The sequence below is a fragment of the Gigantopelta aegis genome, chromosome 4, assembly GCF_016097555.1.
Source record: "Gigantopelta aegis isolate Gae_Host chromosome 4, Gae_host_genome, whole genome shotgun sequence".
Classification (NCBI taxonomy): Eukaryota; Metazoa; Mollusca; class Gastropoda; order Neomphalida; family Peltospiridae; genus Gigantopelta; species Gigantopelta aegis.
Window position 1 is genome coordinate 37,252,832 of NC_054702.1, and position 23,852 is coordinate 37,276,683.

General features: G+C 36.4%; 1 protein-coding gene across 1 annotated transcript in view; it reads right to left on the reverse strand.

Moving 5' to 3' along the window:
* LOC121369820 overlaps positions 1-22,706 on the reverse strand; it is a 62,148-nt gene extending 39,442 nt beyond the window's left edge. Inside the window, exons 1-15 of the mRNA XM_041494894.1 lie at positions 22,575-22,706; positions 21,168-21,320; positions 18,554-18,688; positions 17,677-17,799; positions 15,735-15,914; positions 12,869-13,003; positions 11,877-12,032; positions 10,730-10,803; positions 8,316-8,472; positions 6,293-6,401; positions 4,854-5,060; positions 3,684-3,881; positions 2,354-2,557; positions 1,258-1,329; positions 47-604 (exon numbers count right to left, since the gene is read on the reverse strand). Of these exons, the coding sequence (XP_041350828.1) occupies positions 47-604; positions 1,258-1,329; positions 2,354-2,557; positions 3,684-3,881; positions 4,854-5,060; positions 6,293-6,401; positions 8,316-8,472; positions 10,730-10,803; positions 11,877-12,032; positions 12,869-13,003; positions 15,735-15,914; positions 17,677-17,799; positions 18,554-18,688; positions 21,168-21,320; positions 22,575-22,673 (2,560 nt within the window). The 5' untranslated portion in view covers positions 22,674-22,706. The remainder of the gene's footprint in view (positions 1-46; positions 605-1,257; positions 1,330-2,353; positions 2,558-3,683; positions 3,882-4,853; positions 5,061-6,292; positions 6,402-8,315; positions 8,473-10,729; positions 10,804-11,876; positions 12,033-12,868; positions 13,004-15,734; positions 15,915-17,676; positions 17,800-18,553; positions 18,689-21,167; positions 21,321-22,574) is intronic.
* Between the last annotated feature and the right edge of the window lie 1,146 nt (positions 22,707-23,852).

Sequence of the window (23,852 nt, forward strand, 5' to 3'; positions counted from 1 at the left end):
AACTTTTTACTGTAATACTATGTAATACTATGTAATACTATGTTACCTAAAACATCATTGCTGTTGTTGGTACAGGACAAGTCACACAGACTGGATGATGACACTTTATCATTTTCATTTTGACTTGTAACACCCTGCTTCGATCCTGATGATACGGGTGATGTTTGATGGATGTTCGACTTCAATCCTGATGATACCAGTGGTGTTTGGTGGATGTTCGACTTCGATCCCAATGATACCAGTGGTGTTTGGTTGATGTTCAACATCGATCCCGATGATACCAGTGGTGTTTGGTGAATGTTCAACTTCGGCCCTGATGATACCAGTGGTGTTTGGCTGATGTTCAACATCGATCCTGATGATACCAGTGGTGTTTGGTGGATGTTCGACTTCGATCCCGATGATACCAGTGGTGTTTGGTTGATGTTCAACATCGATCCCGATGATACCAGTGGTGTTTCGTGAATGTTCAACTTCGGCCCTGATGATACCAGTGGTGTTTGGTTGATGTTCAACATCGATCCTGATGATACCAGTGGGGTTTGGTGAATGTTCAACTTCGACCCTGATGATAAAAGTGGTGTTTGGTGGATGTTCAATACATCTGAAAATATTCATTTCTTTTCCTGTTTATTATTCTGTTTACTTTTGAATTGTCTTTGTCTAAATTTCATTTCTTTTTTTTAAAGGGAGTAGAAAGTTACACGGTTGCCATTTTCAGAGCCTCGTGTAAGGTTTATAGACTAACAATTATGGACTAATCGAGACAATTTGACTGACTTTGCTGATTTCCGTAACGAGTTAATTTGTGTAGGCTACAGAAGCCACTATTTAATTCAATTCCTTTTTTTTTCATAACTATATGAACAGTATAAATCAGACATTGTGATCTATTACCTTACAAAAGTGGACTGTTTCTAATAATAAATTAAATAGGCAAAGGAGTACGTCTTCGAAGATGTCTATTAAACCAGTGTTTTCCAATTTGTATAGCAAAGATAAGTACCAGTCACACATTAAAAGCTTGCATGGATGCTACCGTTCACGTCAAATCTTTTTTATTTTTCTGGTATTTTTAAACAGATCTTTCCATCAGCTACATACGGTAATTAATGGCAATCAAAATACTTTTTTTTACATGCGCTGTTTGTTAAGTGTAATGTGTGTTATTTTTCACACTTGCCAGACTGAAATTACGTGCGCTGTATGAGCGCGATCGCACTCGTGCATCTTAAAGGACAAGGTCTGTTTTAATACCTGAAGGCACTGACTCTGCAACTAGTTTTATTGGTAACAACTTCTGGAGACACTGAGGTACACAACTGGATGCTGAAATTAAAGTTTAACATTTAACATTTATACCTTTACAAACATACAGGCGTATCACCATAGATGAATGCGCAACTCAAGATGGAAACTTTCATGGAAGTTTTGTTAGATGAAAACTTAAGACATACAACAGAATTTTTATAAAGGTTTGTTAATATAATAACACACACACAGACACAAAGTTGATTTGTGTTGTATTCAAAAAGTTTGATTCTTGTTGGGTTTCATATATAAAAAACACCAAAAAATTAACAAAACAAACAAGCAAAATAAAACAAAATAAAACTTGACTCTATTTGACATATATACAGACAGTACTTTTGATTGGTTATAATACATGCAAATCATGATTCTGATTGGTCTTGCCAAACCTTCATTCCTATCAGACTTCAGTTTAAATATTATATATCAATGCATACACTCTCACGGTCAGGTCAGGTCAAGTCTAGGGCATAATATTTCACTTCAACTTATTTTCGTGATCATATCCAATTAAAGTTCAAGCACGCTGTCCTGGGCACACACCTCAGCTATCTGGGCTATCTGTTCAGGACAGTGGGTTATTTGTTAGTGGTTAGTGAGAGAGAACGGGGTGTAGTGGCTTTAAGAACTCGCTCTGGGTTGGAGCCGGTACCGGGCTGGGAACCCTGTACCTACCAGCTTGTAGTCCAATGGCTTATCCACTGCGCCACCGAGGTCGGTTAGGGCTTAACATGCACATTCAGAGGGCACTGTTGTAGCGCACGCCTGTCATGGGTGCAGGTGTTGACCCAAGACAGGAAAGGGGCTGGGGTGGGTGGCAGAAGGAACCGCCCATGCTATCCCAGTACAAGAGAGCACTGGCAGCCCAAACAGTCAGTAGCGGGTGGGGCACTTGTGGTGCTATGGAATTTTGAATATCCCGTAGGAAGTCCAAAACAGTAAAGATTTGTGCAGTTTTTAGAATGGTTCATCAAAAATAAACTTAAGGAGCTATTTGTGTAATTTTAACTTAGTTGGTCTAAATATAGCTCAACACTCTCACCTGATTTGTTCACCTTTATGTCAGTACAGCGCGAGTCTTTGATGACATTCAGTATGTCGAGGTGGTTCACTTTTGAAACATTCAACCTCACACCCTTGATGGTCTTGTGTAAGTCATTCAGATGTGTCTCTATTAACACTTTGTATCTGGGATTGCACAGGTCTTCAAGCAAATGGTGAGTGACATCTTGAAGAGAATTGATAGCTGAAAATACAAGAACTTTGTATGGTAAATGGTTTTGACTCATGGCTAAGAAATTTAAGTCCTGCTGTTTTAAAATACATTTTACCCTAAAACTAAGAATAGTGCAAGGATGTCATTAAGAATTTTTGAAACAAGTTAATCTTTGTAGGAATTTTTCAAAGGGGTTTCTTTTTGTAATGAACTCAGTTTTTCTCTTTGAAGCACTGCAAAATGTAAGAAAAAAGCCAAAAGATGTTTCTTTAACTTGGTGATGTACCCCTTTGTAGGAATTTCTCAAGGCGGTTTGGGGTTTTTTTCAACAACAAAAAAATGACAAAAGAGGATTCATCCAAACACCTCTGGTAATGCACTGGTAGTGATCACTTATGTCAAAATAATACAGCATATTACATTAAAATTATTTAATAGGTTAATGCAAAAAATACAACAAAATATACTCAATGCTAAACTATCATTAATCTGTGAAAATAAATAATACACATTAACAATAACATTGTTTGTGTATAAAAATGTATACCCTGCTTCATTTAAATAAAAAATTCAAAAAGAAGCAGATTATGTACATGTATTGAAAATGTTTTGTTAATTTTGTAAAGTGAATGTATCCGAGATTGCATATAACAGAATTTGTCCATAATGGGAACATTTTGTTTTTAAAAATTGATTAGCAACAGCTGGTATTCAGTTGAAAATTGGGTAGCAACTACTATTTAACATTTCAGAACTGTGTAGTGGCTACAGCTGGTGATCAGTTGGAAATTGGGTAGCAACTACTATTTAACATTTTAGAATTGTGTACTGATCTCTAAAATTTGTCTGTGATGCTGAACAAAATGTTCTCCACACCACTAGAGCAAATTACAAGGTAATCATCGGTTATTGGATGTCAAGCATTTGGTAATTTTGACAGTCTTAAAGAGAAAACCCACTACATTTATTTGATACACCAGTCATGGTGCAGACTGGAATGAGAAATAGCCCAATGGGCCCACAGACAGGAATCGATCGCAGACTGACCACGCATCAGGTGAATGCTTTACCACCAGGCTATGCTCCACCCACCCACCCCCGCCAATTTAAATAATACTGTATACATAGCGAAGAAAAGGGTGCTGAGTAAACTCACCACTATTTAGTTGATTGACGTAAACCTGGAAACCAATGCGGAAGACTCCATCAGCACTGTTGCTCAGTGTTTGACATGCACACTGACTGAACTGCTTTGACTGACCCAGAACACGCTGTATGCATCTAACAGCTTGTCTCTGGTCGTTATGCAGCAAACATGCAAATGTCACACAAATATCACTGTGTATTGATTTACCTGAAACAACACAAAAAGCACTTTACAATACAAAAAAAAGTTTCTTTTGTTAAACAACACCACTGGAGCACACTGATTAATTAATCATTGGCTAATGGATGTCAAACATTTGGTAACTCTGACTTGTAGTCATCAGAAGAAGTGAGACTAACAAAAACCCACCTGCTACCTCGAGGAAGTGGGACTAACAAAGACCCACCTGCTACCTTGAGGAAGGACTAACACAGACCCACCTGCTACCTCGAGGAAGAGGGACTAACAAAGACCCACCTGCTACCTCGAAGAAGAGGGACTAACAAAGACACACCTGCTACCTCAAGGAAGAGGGACTAACACAGACCCACCTGCTACCTCGAAGAAGAGGGACTAACAAAGACCCACCTGCTACCTCGAGGATGAGGGACTAACAAAGATCCACCTGCTACCTCGAAGAAGAGGGACTAACAAAGACCCACCTGCTACCTCGAGGATGAGGGACTAACAAAGACCCACCTACTATCTCGAGGAAGTGGGACTAACAAAGACCCACCTGCTACCTCGAGGAAGAGAGACTAACAAAAACCCACCTGCTACCTTGAGGAAGTGGGACTAACAAAGACACACCTGCTACCTCGAGGAAGTGGGACTAACAAAGACCCACCTGCTACCTCGAGGATGAGGGACTAACAAAGACCCACCTGCTACCTCGAAGAAGAGGGACTAACAAAGACCCACCTGCTACCTCGAGGAGTGGGACTAACAAAGACCCACCTGCTACCTCGAGGAAGAGGGACTAACAAAGACCCACCTGCTACCTCGAGGAAGAGGGACTAACAAAGACCCACCTGCTACCTCGAGGAAGTGAGACTAACAAAAACCCACCTGCTACCTCGAGGAAGTGGGACTAACAAAGACACACCTGCTACCTCGAGGAAGTGGGACTAACAAAGACCCACCTGCTACCTCGAGGAAGAGGGACTAACAAAGACCCACCTGCTACCTCAAGAAAGACTTCTGGTTCCATGATATCATAGAGGACGTGGAGAAGAGACGACACATGTACACTCCAGCCTTTCTCCACTGACTTCACGTGCTCCACAACATCTGTACCAGCCATCCGACGGTCGCCTCTCACAGCAGAAAGGGCATATCTGTGAAACGTCTTTAAACCAGACACCGCAGACTCTATGTGCTTTATACCTGTTGAGGAAAGAAAGACATGTTTATTTAATGATGCACTCAACACATTTTATGGTTAAGGACCACACAGATATTGAGAGAAGAAACCTGCTGTCGCCACTTCATGGCCTACTCTTTCCGATTAGCAGCAAGGGATCTTTTATATGCACCATCCCACAGACAGGATAGTACATACCACGGGTCTTTGATATACCAGTCGTGGTGCACTAGCTGGAATGAGAAATAGCCCAATGGGCCCACCGACGGGGATCGATCCCACATCGACCGCGCATCGAGCGAACGCTGTACTACTGGGCTACTTCCTGCCCCACCTGTTGAGGAAAAAACAACAATAATATCATTATGTTTCACTCGGGGGAGATGAAGTCCAGTGTTAGAATGTTCGTAATGAGGTGTGATGGGTCGAAGACTCAATTACCCTTCATGGACACAGGTCTTTCCCCATCCAACCCAGTGCCTCATATGACTGGTACATCAAAGGCTGTGGTATGTATTGTCCTGTTAATGGGAAGATCCCTTGAATCATTTGGGTAGGAATAACCTATGTGGTTGTAGTGGGCTTTCACTTGACTAAGTGTTAAAATAACGACACCACTAGAGCACATTGATTTTTATTAATCATCGGTTAATGGATGTCAAATATTTAGTAATTTTGCATTATAATATATATATTATCTTTCTGTTTAATTGATAAAAAGGTTAACCGTATTTCAAATGTCTCTAGAAATAGAAGGAAACATACTGCTATAGGTAGTACTGAACCAAATAAACTTACAGCTGGGTCAAAATTCGAGGTGCACCAAACTTTTTATAGAGAAGTGAACACCACAAGTCCTGTGGCTGGTGATAAATGTAAGTATGTTGGTTGTAAAAAACAAAATAGTTTTATCTGGGCAAAAAATCTAGTACCACTGTGTCAAGTAGTCTTGTGCTTGAAACATGTACGGGGTACCTGTAAAAAAAGTACTTGCATTTTGTGCAGAACTAGGGTAGTCATAGACGCTACCCATTATATCAGAAATGAGCAGCTTGACCCCCAATTTTTTCTGATTCACTTTAATGGTGAGGGGTGGTAGTATTTATATCCATGGCATTTATGTCGAATGATACGCTGCAGGTAGGAGTTTTAGCCACATATGTTACTATTGTCATCTATGGGATTTGATTTGGTAGTATACACCCTATAAATGTATATTCCATTTACTATGTCATCAGATTTATAAAACATTTACCTTCAGTGTCAGAAGAGGAAGCAGCTACTAACAAAGCAACCTGGCAGATCTGAGTGGAATGATGGATGAACTTGGTCACAACACATTCTGGCACCTGATAACACTTATCCTGTTTAATAAAAAATAAAAAATAAATATACAATATTATTGTTCTTGATATTTTGGGTATTGAACTGTACAAGACTATAGTGAAATCTTTGTGACAAGAACATGGTGACAAAATGTTCATTGTAATTATTCCTCCAATTTGTGTTTTAGATGATGGAATTGATGTAAATATGTTGGAGTTTTTATATGCATGTAGAAATGTTTTTTTATAAATAGTTTTTAAAGGTAAAACTTTGTATTTGTAGGGTGTATCCATAATAATTCAAATCCTTCTTATGGTCGTACAGTTCTGGTCGTACAGTTCTGACCATTTGTGTAATTGAAAGCTGATCAGTTTGTGGAATTTGATTATCGATCATTGGTTATAATCATAACCAATAATCGATAATGAAATTCAAACCAATTCCCAACACTAGCACAGATGAACATTCTAACCAGGAAACTGTAAGCTTCAAACGTAATTGTACACTGACAAATATCTAGTAAAATGATTGCTCACATTACAATAATGGAGAGATTTTTTTTCCAAGTCCAGTCTTGAAAACTATGGTTTAAATCACAAATAATCTAGGCCCATATTTTCGAAGCTATCTTAGCAATACTAAATCATAAAACCATCGTAAGCCATGACGTCATTATGGCATGTGTTGTAGTGACGTCATAGCCCACAATGGTTTTACGAATGAATGAATGAATGAATGAATGTTTAACGACACCCCAGCACGAAAAATACATCGGCTATTGGGTGTCAAACTATGGTAATGCAAATAAATAAAGTGATGATCAACATCAATATAAAAATTCAAGGTTTAAACAAAAACAGTGTAAAGAACTGTGCAAAAAAACAAATACAAATGTCACAGAATTTTACGGATACTGAATTTTACAACTTCAAGTTGTGCTGTATTGGCCATTCTCAAAGAGAATGTTACACCCCTGCACCACGGTGAGGTTACAGCACGCGCAGGGGTGGTTTTACGATTTCACATCGTTAAGTTAGCTTCGAAAATCTCCAGCCATGTGCAATATTTAGACATTAATAAATAGAGGAGATTTCATGTTTTTTGTCAAATATGATTTATATCTCATCGAGTGAAGTTTGCGCTCAGATATGATTGCGTGACGAGTGTGACATGATGGCAAATTTCACAAGATGAGATATAAATCATATTTGACAAAAAGCATGAAATTTTCTATTTATTATATAACTTTTGGCAATTCACCTTTATTTTTAAAATGCCAGCAGCAAAATAGTTCCGGCTTTCTTACAGTGAAGATAACACTTTCTACAGTGACGATAACACATTTTAGAGTGAAATAGTGAACTTTTCACTCTAAAATGTGTTATCGTCACTGAGTGACTGATAGCACTTTTATTTCACTGATATTTTAAGATATTTCACTAAATATTATAAAATAATATGATAAAGCTGATGTTTGCAGCAGCTCAACATGCAAGATGTTTGAAGGGAAGTTTAGAAAAACTGGATCATTTTCTCTTTTCATTAATACTTAACCTGACCTCAAACTATTGGTATTTTCCCTTACTACAACATTCCAACATAAAAAAAAATGTGTCCAGTGAGTTCTCTGTTACCTGTTCCAGTCATGTTAAGTTGAAAAGAAATAATATTTTATTAATACAGTGAAACCTCTCAAAACTGGACCCTCTGTAAACAGGAATTCCCCTCAAACCGGACATTTTTCAGGGTCCTTTTTTAAAAATCAGTACAAAACTTAACCTCTCTAAACCACAAACCTCTATTCACCGGACATTTTACTTGGTCCCGAGGGTGTCCAGTTTAGAAGGGTTTCACTGAACATTAGCTTTTCGTACTTTGATTAAATATTCATAAACAACTGAAAATTTTTGAATATTGAAAAGACAAGTTGTCATTATCAGCCGATGAGGTACCTCGTGTGAATGTATTATGTCGTTAGCCAGGTTCTCAATGGGTTCTGTGGTTTCAGTGAACACTTCCACTATAAGACCAACCAGTGCTAAATTCACATTTTCTTCCAGTTCCAAGAGTTCGTCTTTTACTGTCTCCTGTATAATTTCTAAATCAGTTCTAGAAGAAAAAAGTAAAAGCAAAGGGTTCAAACAAGTTCACTTTACAGTGTACATGTAGCTTTCATGAACGGAAACCAAAACAAAAGATCTTAAAATGACGAAATTGTCTGCTATAAAATTAATTGTTAGTGGTGGATCAAGAAAGGAATGAGTGCCTTCACCCACCTATATTCAGTTATTTTTCATACACTGATATTGTCAGTTAAAATTCTTGATATAAGACCTTTAGATTTTAGTATTAAAGGGACATACCCTAGTTTTTAAACACTAACGCATATTTTTGACTTTTAGAGCCGTTTTTGATAACTTAACTTCTAAAGATTGTATTGTTTAGATTATCAATTTTCGTACATTTGAAGTGTTTTTGGCCACCCTGGTGTTTTTAATATCATAAAATGCATTTGTCATATTTTTTAAAAGGCATGTGCCTCTGAAAAGTAAGTTATGGAGTCGAGTTTTAGTCTATTTTCAGAGGGTATTTTACCATTTCAAAGTCACAGACTCATGTTTCACTCAATTGTAACTTTATCCAAATGTGTTACACGTTTGTAGATTAACTAAACTTAGTGTTAATTTTCACGGGTTGAAACTAGGGTATGTCTCTTTAAATGTCACAGCAATGGACATATCACAATATCAAGGACCCATCACCACATTCAAATCTCGTATTAGGTTCCACTAAAATTTAACAAAACAGATCTCCAACTATTAAATACTAAATAGCGACAGATTAACAATAATAATAATAAAATGTAGAGTTTAGTAAGATAAAAAGTTTGTTTTGTTTAATGACACCACTAGAGCACACTGATATATTAATCATCGGCTATTTGATGTCAAACACTTGGTAATTCTGACTCATAGTCAATAGAGGAAACCCGCATCATTTTTTAAATGTAGCAAGGGATCTTTTATATGCACTTTCCCACAGACAGGAAAGCACATACCACAGCCTTTGACCAGTTGTAGTGCACTGGCTGGAACGAGAAAAAAAAACAATCAGTTGAATGGATCCACTGAGGTGGTTCGATCCTGCGACGTAAGCACCTCAAGCGAGCGCTCAACCGACTGAGCTAAATCCCGCCCTAGTTTAGTAAGATAGGTTAATCAATAAAATACCATTAGTTCTTGAGAGCGGTAACATCCTTGCCTGATGCGCACTCATTCTAGGATCGATCCCCGTTGGTGTATCAAAGGTCATGGTATATTGTATCCTTTTTGTGGGATGGTGCATATAAATCACACCTTACAAAATGTGGCAGGTTCCCTCTCTAATGCTATATGTCAAAACAATTACCATGAGGATATTCTCCATGGAGCCGACAACATTCTTCACTATGGATGAGTACTGCTGTTTTATTTATACCGTGGTTACCGTTTTGACAACTTTCATATAGAAATACAAAAAGTTTCTTATTTTCCAAAACACTTTTTTTATCTTTTTTTTTATCTCCCACTGCCCCCTTTCCTTTTACTCCTTTGAATTCCATCTCATTTCTTCCCGATCTGGCAACACCTCCTATCTTTCAACTTCTTTCGCTGTCCACCTCCACATTCCAGTCCTTGTCTCTCCAACTGCAACAGGTGCTTGTCTCTTGCGGCTATCCGTGCCACACACCTTGTTAAGAGGCACTTGTAACTACCTACTATGCTCCCCTACTACTAGTTTCATGGGTTAGACCAGCCTTAATAGCGACAGAGGACGAGGATGCCAGGTGGATACAGGGAAGTACACAGAGACTGCACCCGTGGAGGAAGTTGAGACAGGTAGGCGATGGTGTGAACAGCTCAGAACACATGAAGCCAAACTTAAATTATTGTCCAAAAGCATGTTTAATGTATAATCAAGATGGATAAACCACACAGGCATATACACACTTTAATAATTGTAGATCAAAAAGTTAAAGTTAAAGTTGGGTTTTGTTTAACAACAACACTAGAGCACATTGATTTATTAATCACCGGCTATTGGATGTCAAACATTTCATAATTTTGACATATAGACTTAGGGAGGAAATCTGCTACATTTTTTCATTAGTAGCAAGAGATATTTTATATGCACTATCCTACACCGGATAGCACATACCATGGCCTTTGATATACCAGTCGTGGTGCTGTAGATCATAGACATACTCAGAAAACTCAAACCACAATATTACTATTTGAAATAAATACAGTATGCAATTTTTATGGCATTTAATTCTTTAAATTGATAAACTCAGATGAAAGAAAATTATGCCTGGTATTTGTAATACCTGATCTGCAAGCAACCCATTCTGGCACGGACTATAACAGACAATTCCACAGCTCTTCGGTTCACTTGAAGAAGCTGAAACACACAATGCACTGTTCTTACATTTTTGCTGACAACAGTACATCTAGGGGTTGTTGTTTTTTAAAACTATTTCCATACAGGGTCTCCACAGACATTTAGATATAAACCTCCAGGGTACTCAGTAGAAACTAATAATCACCCCATGCAAATAGAAATTGTTGCTACATCTGGACCAATGGGATGACGTTATTATGTTGGAATGAATGTAACAGAAATTTAATTATTGAATGAAAATGTTATTTTAGAAGTGTTATAGGATAAATACTCATGTTTTTAATATGTAAAATGTCAACCTCGTCTAGTTACCCGGTAATCGGTATTTGTCGAGGGTGATATTTAACATATTAAGAATTTTAAAAATATAAATATCATTGCATTTGTAAAAAGACTTATTTTTAAATGTTGCTTTGACGATCATTCACTGTGACTGTGGCTGTTTTCTTTCTTTTTTTATACTGTGAAACATGAAATTAACTATGGTATGTTTTTTCAAAATTGGTCAAAAAATTTGAATATGACTTTGTGTCAACCATATAGTTTTTCTTAAATTATTTATTTAAGAATTGTCTGTTATTTCTTTTACATTCATCAGGGTATGAACAAAAAAAAGCATCCGCAATCTGTGTGAATCAGCAAAGCCATTCTTAAATAAGTTTGCAGATGATTTGGGGTTTTTTCATATACAGATGAACATAAAAGAAAAAACACAGACAATACTTATAATTAAATTTGAATCATACTTGTCAATAATAAACTAAAACTTCATACTTTATTTTGAATTAATTTTGGTCCATAAACAATAACGCTCAATAAGACAATTTGCCCATATAAAATAATGTCTGACGACGTAATTTTTACGTTCCATCGAGAATTGAACAAACTCCCATTGCTACATCCTGACCAATGGGAAGACATTATATTGCAATGAATGTAACGGAAATTTAATTATAAACAAATAGTGTTAAAATCAAACAGGTGTAGTATTCTACATGTACATCAGTGTGTATATGCATGTAACGTTTGGCTAGTCTGCGACAAAACAAAAGTATAATTGTGTAACATATTACCCTTTTGCAGTTGTCAAGAATGACATATTTGTAGTCAGGTTGGCAAATCCGACAAAGCAATGCAATGTTCAGACTGTGCTCCACAATCCTTCCCATCCACACGTCAACATTTGGGCTAATACCGTATCGGCTAGCTTCAGAATATGCCATCAGTATCTGAGGTAAACAAAAACGGAATGGTCATAGGTGTCAGAAGTTGGTGGGGAGGGGGAGCGAGGCTCTGACACATCCCTCAACTTTGAAAATTATACTTTGGCCCTTTTAGTCAAAAGACAAATTAAAATATAACTGGTTCCTCTAGTTGCTGGTGGTGTCGTAGTAAGGCCATCGAACATAAGGCTGGTAGGTATTGGGTTCGCAGCTCAGATAGAGTGCTTGAACTTTAATTGAATATGAAGCATGAAAATAAGTTGAAATAAAGTGAATGAAATGAGTTCTTGGGATCAGTGTTACCAGTGGTTACTGGACGATTAACACAGGGTTCGAAACTGACAGTCACAAGGTCACCAAATGTGACCATAATCATGTTTGGGCAACTTTAAATATTAAAAAATATTAAATAAACTTTCACCGTTTGTGACACTTGGTCTAAAGAATGATTGTTTATTATCAACACTTGCATACAGTCAGAACAGCACATACCGGTTGATATACCAGTTGTGGAGCACTGGTTGGAATGGGAAAACCAACAAAGGGTCTATTCTCTGATAAAAATTGATTCTTCAAGTATATATAAATTATTTTAGGATGTATAATATTGATAATTTTTATTGTACATATATTTACTACTCTTTCCAGTAGCGGGTTACCCATGTATATGTATACTATATATATATATATATATATTTTTTTTTTTTTTTAACTTTTTGTTATCAGTTTCACCGTACTACAAACTAAATTAATTAGCAAACATTACAAACAAATGCCAACATCATCTCAAATTGGTTGATGTGAACTACGATTATGCACCTTTAGTAATACAAATTTCATACCTTTTCTACATTGGTTACAAAAAAAACAGGTTTTGGAACTATCTCGGTGTTGTGCTGTGTCATCGGGTAATTCACAATCACACTGAGTTCAGACAGGCTGGAACACAGTTCAGTTATCTGCTCTTCTACTTCACTCTGTAAAAACAGGGCATACAGTTGAACATAATTCATGGCTAGCTCTGGGTGAGCAGAAACGTTCGCCAAATTATTCATAAAAACTTAATGAATTGCAGAAACACAAAAATAATATTTGACAGTTTTAAAAATTTGAAATTGCCAAAACATTTAGCGAGTGCCAAAGCTAGCCCTGCAATTAAATAATTAAATTTGCAATCACCCATAAAAACTTTGTTTTAACATAAAACGAATCCAGTTAAAAAAATATATATCCTCCCATAATATGTTTTTGAACAGATAAGCAAATATTGCAAATTTCTGTAATGAATTCTGAATTAAAAGCTAAATAATCTTTCTTAACTCTTCATTGCAATATAATCCATGAAACAGACATAATTATAGATGTTAAACACAATAATGGTTGCAGCAGACATCGTGTCTGGATATATTGTGAGGAAGTTACATCATATGTTTTCGAACACGTGATAGTTTCTACAAATAAACAATGTTCCGTAGCAGCACAAGAATGTGTATGTATGGTATGCCATGTTTTGGATGTGACCAAGATGTTTAGCTTCCTCATTTTTAGATAAAAAGGTTTGAGGTTCAGAATTGCTACATGACACGTCAGTCTCCCTCTACAGTGGTCATACAGTGTTGTAACTGGGACTGAAAACCTTTTGGCAGCCTTAAGGATGTCTACGCGATCGTTTATTACAGCAGGAAAGATGTTCTTGGGTGTATTGACATTATCTGGATCTCTCAGTGCGAGAAGTAGTCTAAAAAAGAAAAAGGAACCCTTACCTTCAGAAAAGGAATATTGTAAAGTCTCGCAGACGTTAATAAGAAATGGTCTAACCAGGCTTCAGTATTTTTCTAAAAGAATCAGATTTGTTTCCCTTTAAAGTGAATGACGTATTCAATATTTATATAAACAAAGCAGACGGCACATCGAGTGCAGATGTATCCCGATGCAGTAAAGTGCTACATTTGTATTTACATGATGGTATGTACCCAAAACTTGGACAGCGATTCATTAGCATTATTTTTCAATAAATTAATTGCCATAATTACACAAGGAAGTTTTATAGGCAACATTTTTGTAGCGAACGATGCCCAACTTACTCTTGTCAATCTGCGATGTTTGTTGATGTCACACCTTCAGTATGCACATGGAAAATCGCGTATAAATGAGCTGTTCGAATTTATATGACGGTATGATATATATAGAGGTTATTACCAGAGTGTTTTTCGGTATCGTCAACATCATATATTAGGAATAAAAATTGTATTATGCGAGCCTCTGGCAAGCATAATACATTATTTTTATTCCTAATATATGATATTGACGATACCGAAATACATGAGGGTAATAATCTCTTTAACATATAAGCTCAAGCTTAATACAATGTGTTTTTGTAAACTGTACACGTAACTTTAATTCCAGTCCGCCATTACTAGATATTCAAATGACGTAAGAATATGTGGCGTGGTAGATTTTTGAATTTTTGTCCTTACATCAAAATAAAGTTATGCCTAACATTTTTTGTTTTCTGAACAGCGTTCAGTGGCAAATTCCATTGAAATGTTTTTATTTGATGACTATGAATGCATACATCAATCATGGAGTGTCACCCAAGTACGTTTGCTTAAATGTCAATAAACCTAGTGCCGAGACCTCAACTAATTTACATCTAATTTGCAAAGTTATCAAATTCTTAAAGTATGTGATCTGAAAAATATCACATACTTTGATTGCACTGAAAATGTAAGATATTATATGATAAATTATTTTATTATTATTATAAATACATGTATTATAATAATAGTAGTAGTAGTAGTAGTAGTAGTAGTAGTAGTAGTAGTAGTAGTAGTAGCAGCAGCAGCAGCAGCAGCAGTAGTACTGTTTGCAGATCCATTTCATTTATTTTAAATGAATAAATATTGTTTTAAAAAAAGTAGTAGTATAAATGCAAGATTTTTTAAATAAAGAAATTATTTACACATCTATTTATTGTCATATACATCATAAGTTGAAAAAAAAAAAAATGTGGTGTGCAACTTTATTAAACTGGTGACCAGTTGCTTTAAGCTTATACTATGTTAGAATAAAGAATACTCAGGGCACCAGTTAAGTGAAGGCATTTGGCATATGGTTGTTTTGGTGCAAAAAGTGGGGTTTTTAACTGTTTAAACTGAGTTCAATAAAATTACACTGTTAAGCAGATGTGTTTTATGAATGCCAATCAGGCTAGTAGTTTAGCATCCATCACTGGCCTGACTTGAAAAAGCACTAGCCTTGGGCATATTTGTTGAACTCTGGCCAATATTTCTTAAGACTAATCATGCAGTGATAGAAATAGACAAAAACTTTCACTAGTTCACCAGACAAATATATCTAGAAATCTTCTCACTTGTCCAAATAAGTTGTTAGTTTTATTCAATGCAAGGATATTAGTTTTGATTATTCAAAATGAAACTGCATTGAATATTTTCACTTGTCCACTGGACAACCACTGAGGTACATTTCGCTTGTCTGAGCAGATTTTCACTTGTCGTGGAGTATCAATAATAGTAATTTCCACAGTAACTAATATTCCAGGAAACCATTATTATTATTATTTTATGTCTTTTAGATCTGCTGCAATTTGTTTTCAAAACAGTTGTCTCCAGCCTCCCCCAGGTGATCAGTTGTGGAGAAATCCTTATTACAAAGTACAACAATTATCAACCTATTTTACAGATCTACCTTACAGCTTGTCTGTTCAGATTCTGTCCGGTCTCTCTGAAGAGTCACTTCCAGACGTCTGACAGAATCCCTGACTTTGTGAACAGCACTCATAAAGGTATCTCTAAGAGACCGGTCTAGTATGTCTGTGTGGTAGTCTTCACAAAGATCCAATAACACCAGCTTAGCATGGTCCAAAGTCTGCACGAAACAAAACAAAACATATTAGTGGGAAAAACCAGATAGAAAACATATTAATCTACTGTAAAATTCAATAAAGCAACTGAAATAAGGATCAAAATTCAAAAAATTTTGCAAGGTTTAGAAAAGTCCGGGATTTCGGGCAGACCTGTCAACCTTTAGACAAGAGAAAGCAGGAGGTGTGTGTTGAAAAAGCAGGAGATTTTGTCAAAAAGCAGGAGATTTTTAAATTCACACAATTTAACCCAAAATCGCAAGATTTAAAAAAAAACATTATTACAATAAGTTATATGAATACTTTATAATGTCATATATACTTCTTAACCTTAGATCTTGGCATTAAAAAAAATAAAAAAATATTAATTTTTTTTTTTTTTTTTTTTTTTTTTTTTTAAAGTTTAAATATTATTATGATTTAATACATATTTAAAAAAAAAAATGTTAAGAACATGAACAAGAAATACAAAATTTAATTAGTACATTTACGGTATTACACTTACAGCCTTACAGGTTGCGTTACATTATCATTTGTGGTTAGTGTACCTAAGTACCAAAGACAAATTTATATAAATCTTATAAATTAATATTCAGTTTTTACTATAATGAGGAACGGTGGCGTGGTACTTATTTAAAATCATTATAATGATGCAATAAACATTGTATTTTCATTAATCATAAGTAAAACCTCATTACGGACATCGTGTAAAATATACCGGAATTATACCCATTTCCGTGAGTAACTTTATGTCAATGTCAAACACAACATTTTTTAATTGTACAAAAATAATTTCTTGAAGTGTACCCTTATAACCAACATTTTACTGCACAAACATACAAAATTAACTGACACAAGTATGTTTATACAGCTAATTGGTCTTTTCGTTGTCTTGCTGTGACATGTGATTTTAACATGCATCGTGTGTATCGCTGTCAACTCGGAGTCTGGCAGTTCAGATTCGTCATAGTTGCATTATGTAATCCAGTGGGAAGACATTTTACAATTCAGAGGTGTTATTAGAACTAAATTGGATAGTTTTTTTTTTTTTATATGGCAACACTGAATGTCAATACACAGCCTGTTGAATTAGCGGCAACACGCATTGTAGCCATTACGATGACAACAAACATTATAATTACATGTCATTTTATAAACTCCATGTGCTTTTTTAACAATATAAATAGGCTATCCCACAATTTTCACTTCGGCAAAGGTTAAACAGTCGGGACAATTCGGCCTGTTACATTCTCAGAAGCCGAAAGTAGTCGACATTTGCCGAATGAGAAAAAAAGGCAGAGTTACTTCCCTTCTGTTATTTTGACAAAAGAGGATCGATTTTTTTTTATACTTACAAAAATGTCATTTAAAAGGAGAAACTGTCTCCCGCACAGGAGAAAGGAGATTTGATCAAATACCGGGAGACTCCCGCGGAATCCGGGAGGGTTGACAGGTCTGATTTCGGGTAGCATTAAAATCTCAACTTTTGGTAAAATCCACTGAACAAACATTCATGTATTATTAGTAAAAATTAGACCATAAAAATATTTAATTACGTTGTATCTGGAGGTGAGCTTGAATCTTAATTGGATATGAACACAAAAATGGATGGATGAATGGATGGAGGGAGGAGGGAGGAAGGGGGGTTGGAGGGAGTAGAGAGAGAGGGAGGTAAGAATGGAAGGAAGAAAGGATGGATGGATGGATGGATGGATGGATGGATGGAACAAAATTCTCCTTTGTGTGAAATGGTGTAATAAAGTGTACCATTAAGTAGCTAACACTTTCTTTCTCAGAATAGATTTTTTGAGTCTGAAACACTGCTTCTTTTACTTTCTCAATAGCTAATGTGATCTTTCTTAGTCGAACTTCATCACAGACACACAGGACCTAAAACAACAAATGAAATAGATAATAAAACATGAGAAGCTGTTAGATACCATTTACCATACAATGAGTTATTTTAAAATGTTTCTAACAAGCAAAAGCAAGTTGGGATATATTTTTAAACAATTTCTTACATATCTTCCAAATACAGTTTTAAAATAAATTTAAATGCTTTTTCCAACTAAAACCTATTTATGGCCATATAGTGCTTAGTTAACTTATGTGTCACAGACAAGTCAATTTCAGGTTAACTGGTATATCACTGAGTGATCAATTTCGATTGTGCTTTTTTTTATTAGATGGTATGGCATTTGCAACCTGGTCATCACCTAGGAGCAGCCAGTCATATATCTTTAAATTGTTATTACACATATATGTGTTAACAGTATGTGTTATCAAAAATAACGAATGATGTTATCACCAGCAAGAAAGCAAAACAAATATTCCATCAAACCATAATTAATTTCTAGTCTTCATAATCAAAAGCTCATCATGTAATAAGAATGAATTGTGTAATGACACCTAATATCAAAGTGTCAAGGTTTAAGTTGGGGAGGGACGGTACTGTTAACAATTTGAGGAAAAAAACTAAACATTACAAGAACTATGGCTTTGATATGATATTATAAGCATATAAATGAACATTAAATCACTGAACATACATGTATATGCCGAATAAATAAAAATTCAAACAAACACAAAATTCAAAAATAAAATAACTAACAATAAAATATACCTTCCAAATTGCCAAGCATACACTGCTAGCAGCCTGATATATTCTTGAGGCGATAGTTTTATTTCCTGAATTCTGTAATTGCTGCTTAAGCCTGGAGAGTTCAGTAATGGTTGCATTCAAATGTGCACACTGCTTTTCAATACCACTCTTAAACAGCTACAAATTAAAGAAGAAATAATGCTAAATTATTAGTCAACGAGGCTTACTTTGTGCAATAGTCATTCTGACTGTAAATGTCTGTCTCATCCTGACAGCATGATTTTGGATTTTACACCTCGTGACACCATGGGGCCAATTATCAAAATGTTTTGGCATTGTGTTGCTTACACCCAAACTCCCAAAGGAATATTATAACAGAAAATTGTTGTTCATCAATTTCCCAATTCATTGCCGGGACACACGTAATCTAATTCAAAGTTTCTTTCTTGTTTCAGTATAGCACCTGCAATCTGGTTCTTAAATTTAAATTAACAAAATTTTAAACAAAAAATTAATTTAATAAATTTAAATTAAGAAGAACAACATACATAGGTGTAACTATAACCAAGTTTCAGTTTTTTCTGGACTTGGTGGTGTAGTGGGTAAAAGTTAAAGTTTATTTTGTTTAACAACACAACTAGAGCACATTGATTTTTAAACATTGATTATTGGATGTCAAACATTTGGTCATTTTGGCCACGTCTAAGAGAGAAAACCTACTACATTTTTCCATTAGTAACAAGGGATCTTTTATATGCACTATCCCACAGACAGGATAGCACATACCACAGCCTTTGATATACCAGTCATTGTGCACTGGCTGGAACAAGAAATAACTCAATGGGCCGACGACGGCGATCGTTCCTACACCGACTGGGCATCAAGCGAGCGCTTTACCACTGGGCTATGTTCCACCCCATCAGACTTAAGGCTGGTATGTACTGGGTTCATGTTACACCTGAGGCAATAGGGGATTTTTCATTCCAGTACCAGCTGTGAACAAGTGTACCGCCAGAATCAATGGATAGATGTAAAGTCACATGCAACAGGTTTTACCCACTTCACTGGTCCGATTATGGATGTGCAGGGGTGGTACAGACGATACGGCCATGGTCATACCACTTTTGTTTTGTGTGTGTGTGTGGATTATATTTGTTGTATCTGAGAAAATGTCCTTCACAAATGAATTTGAAAGAGGAGTCTGGCAATCTCGTTCCACTATTTTTTACACTCTGTGTTTCCTGAGTGGATGTTCCCACATGGGGGATGATTACTCAGCAGATACTGCAGGTTCCGTGTACCTCAGAATCAGATAATACTGAAATAGCTCAACTGACAGCATACAAGAAAACCATACCAAAATGGATTTACTGCAGATTCACCAGATTCTGCTATTTTATGTTTATGAAGGAAATGTTTTATTTAACAATGCACTCAACACATTTTTATTTATGGTTATATGGCATCGGACATATGGTTAAGGACCACACAGATATTGAGAGGACACCCACTGTTGCCACTTCATGGGCTATTATTTTCGATTAGCAGCAAGGGATCTTTTATATGCACCATCCCACAGACAGGATAGCACATATCACGGCATTTGATATACCAGTCATTGTGCACTGGCTGGATCGAGTGCTGTACAACTGAGCTACGACCCCCCTTTTTGTTTATGATATCCAAAAACAAATGTCTTTGTCCCTGCTAAATGTGTGTGGTGTTTTAACAAAATAATAATAATCACAAGCAATCTGTATGTACTGCTAATGCGATACATGTCCCCTTCTGGGCCCAACAAATGTTCTTATCTCCTAAGTTCAAGAGCCAAAACTGTCAAAAATGGATAAATGATCATGAAAGTCAAGCGTGATTGGTAATAGTACATGTATGATAAAGCTACATACAAAATTTCAGCTCAATATATTGAGGCATTGGTTGAAAAAGAACTCTGGAAAACAAAGTTTCATATTTCCTAAGTTCAAGGGCTAAAACTCTGTCAAAAATAGGTAAATCATCATGAAAGTCAAACTTGATATGTAATAGTATATGATAAAGCTATAGACAAAATTTCAGCTTAACACATCAAGGCATTGTGAAAAAACATCCGGAAAACTACATGTGGGACAGATGGACAGACAGACAGGATGGAGATAAAACATATATAAAGGTTGGACTAATAATAATAATTAAAACAGACAAATCTGAAAACGTAACGTTTCAGTTAAAAATTGATGCCGTCGACGACTTCAAAAAAGTAATACAGGTCTATATATATATATCGCCATTTGCTTTCACCCAGGTGGGTGGGTGGGACATATAGCCCAGCGGTAAAGCACTTGCTTGATGCACGGTCGGTTTGGGATCGATCCCCGTCAGTGGGCCCATTGGGCTATTTCACATTCCAGCCAATGCACCATGACTGGTATATCAAATGCCATGGTATGTGATATCCTGTTTGTGGGATGGTGCCTATAAAAGATCCCTTGCTACTAATGTAAAAATGTAGAGGGTTTTCTAGTCTAAGACTGTATGTCAAATTTACCAATGTTTGACATCCAATAGCCAATGTACTCTAGTGGTGTCACTAAGCTAAACAAACTTTAACTTTTCATCCAGGTGAGACAATAATGATACAGCGTGTACATGTACTCACCAGATCTGCTGACAATATTGCATCTATGTGTAGCTGTACGAAATTTGCTGATTTAATGATTTCGTTAATGCATCTTTCCACCTCTATGGCAGTGGAGAGGGAAATGTCATCTTCTGATGTTCCATTACTTTTGAGAATCCATAACAGGCATGCCTGAAACAAAATGAGTGCATCAATCACGGGCATAGGAAGGTGCCAAAAGGGGGGTGGCACACACACACACACATATATTTATATATATACATATGGGGACTCTTTGATTTAGGGGGGCTGGAGGGGTTGATTTGCCCAAAATTTTACCCAGATAAAAACTGCCCGAAATTTTTCCCACTGTTTTGCCCGAATTTGGGGGGGCAATTGCCCCCGGGTCGTACACCCATGTATATATATATATATATAAATAAATATATAAAAACCATCACTGCTGCAAAGTAGGGCCATGTTCCCCCTGCACCCCCACCCCCCAATTCCTACGCCAGTGGCAATCACCCCTGATGAAAAATCCAGACCTTGCCATATAAGGGAAGTCATCACTGCTGCTCCCAATCTATAGCCAGTACCTATCTACAAGTTCAGTCGGTAGAGTGCTCGCCTGAGGTGCTTGCGTCATCCGAATGAATGACCTCAGTGAACCTTTTCTTTGACTGGGATATCGAAGATCATGATACAAGTTGGAAAGTACATGATGGTACAGTTATTTAAAATATTAATTGCTTGCTGCTAATATTGTCTGTGGACCTATTTCGGTGAGGGACCTATTTCGGTGGTCGCGTTGTCTGTACGCAACAGTACGTACATTTGAATATTTCAAACGTCATTGACTTTTGCATTGGGAAAGTAAAGAAATGTCTGTCATATTCACAGAAATGTTTGTAAAAATACAGTTAAAACTAGCAAAAAAAGCAACATTGAACTTAACCCCTCATAAACACAACATGTATTTCTTAATTCCTTTTTTCTATGATTTTCAAAGACTGTCATTTGTCTTGAAAGAAAACTTTATTTTAAAAACTATTTTTGCCTGTTCTCAGATGTAGCCTACTGCTATCTCGTTATGGAAGGACTTTCCTTTCGCACTGTCACTAACCCTAAATCTAACTATTTAATCTATTTAAGTATAAGTATTTATAATGTTCTTTACAGGTGACAGTGCCAAAGGAAAGTCCTACCGTGATTTCGTCAAACAAAACGAACTTTAACTTTATATTTATCATCCATTAAAGGCTTTTGTAGGTGAATTCGCTGGCACTATATTCTGCGCAAATAAAAATAATGATAATGAATGATAAAAAGAATATCCTCTATATATCACAGTTTTAGTTCCTAAAAGCAAGACACAAATGGTGTTCCATACATGATAACTGACAGTCGTGGCACACTAAAAATAAATAATGTACTAAAGGTTACCTCTGATAAAACTGGAGCTAAAAGCCTTTCAGAAGGCACGTTTTGGATAGCTTTAAACAACTGCAACGGGATAACATTATTAATAGCGTCCACTGCCATGGATGTCACACGATATCGTTGATGTTTTGCATATTCTGCTTTCACAAGAACATCGTTTGTTTCCGTAAGCGCAGGCTGTTGTGTCAAGAATATTGCTCGGTTATTTCCGTCAGTATTCGGCTGTAACGAGGGGGAAAATATGGCAGGCCGTTTTTGTTCAAAGTTGGATAAATAAATAAATAAATAAATATTGTTTGTTTTGTTTAAAGTTTGTTTTGTTAAACGACACCACTAGAGCACATTGATTTACTAAACATCGGCTATTGGATGTCAAACATTTGGTAATTTTGACATATAGTCTTAGAGAGGAAGCCCGCTAAATTTGGCCATTTGTAGCAAGGGGTCTTTTATATGCACCATCCCATAGACAGGATAGCACATACCACAGCCTTTGATATGCCAGTCATGGTGCATTGGCTGGAAAGAAATAGCTCAATGGGCCCACCGACGGGGATCGATTCGAAACCGACATGCATCAAGCGAGCACTTTACCACTGGGCTACGTCCCGCCTCTCTGCATATTTTGTTTAACGACACCACTGGAACACTTTGATTAATTAATCATGGACTATTGGATGTCAAACATTTGGTAAGTGACTCGTCATCACACACACACACACACACACACACACACACACACACACACACACACACACACACACACACTACTTTCGCTTTCGCTTTCCCTTTCAACTTTCTCTTTTCGTCTCTCTCTCTCTCTCTCTCTCTCTCTCTCTCTCTCTCTCTCTCTCTCTCTCTCTCTCTCTCTCTCTCTCTCTCTCTCTCTCTCTCTCTCTCTCTCTCTCTCTCTCTCTCTCTCTTTCAGTTAATTTTTGTCGAATTTGATGAGAGATGAAGAGCGTCTTTACGAAACTCTTGAGATGAAAAGTTAAACTTATGTTTATTATGTTTCCTCACAATATATAACAGTGTTATTTCACAAAAATATTGTCATCTCCCTGATTCCATGCGATTTTTTTCCCACTGTGCTGAATTTGAGCCATTCATTCATTTATTTAGTAGTGCCTCGTGTTACCCCTCCCATTACACGCACCCACGTTGTTAGGTCTACTCTAATCTATTCGTTTTTTGTTTTGTTTTGTTTTTGGGGGGGGGGGGGGGGGGGGGGGGGGGGTAATATTGTTTTCTTCTTTTTTTAAAAATCACCTGTGGGGTTTA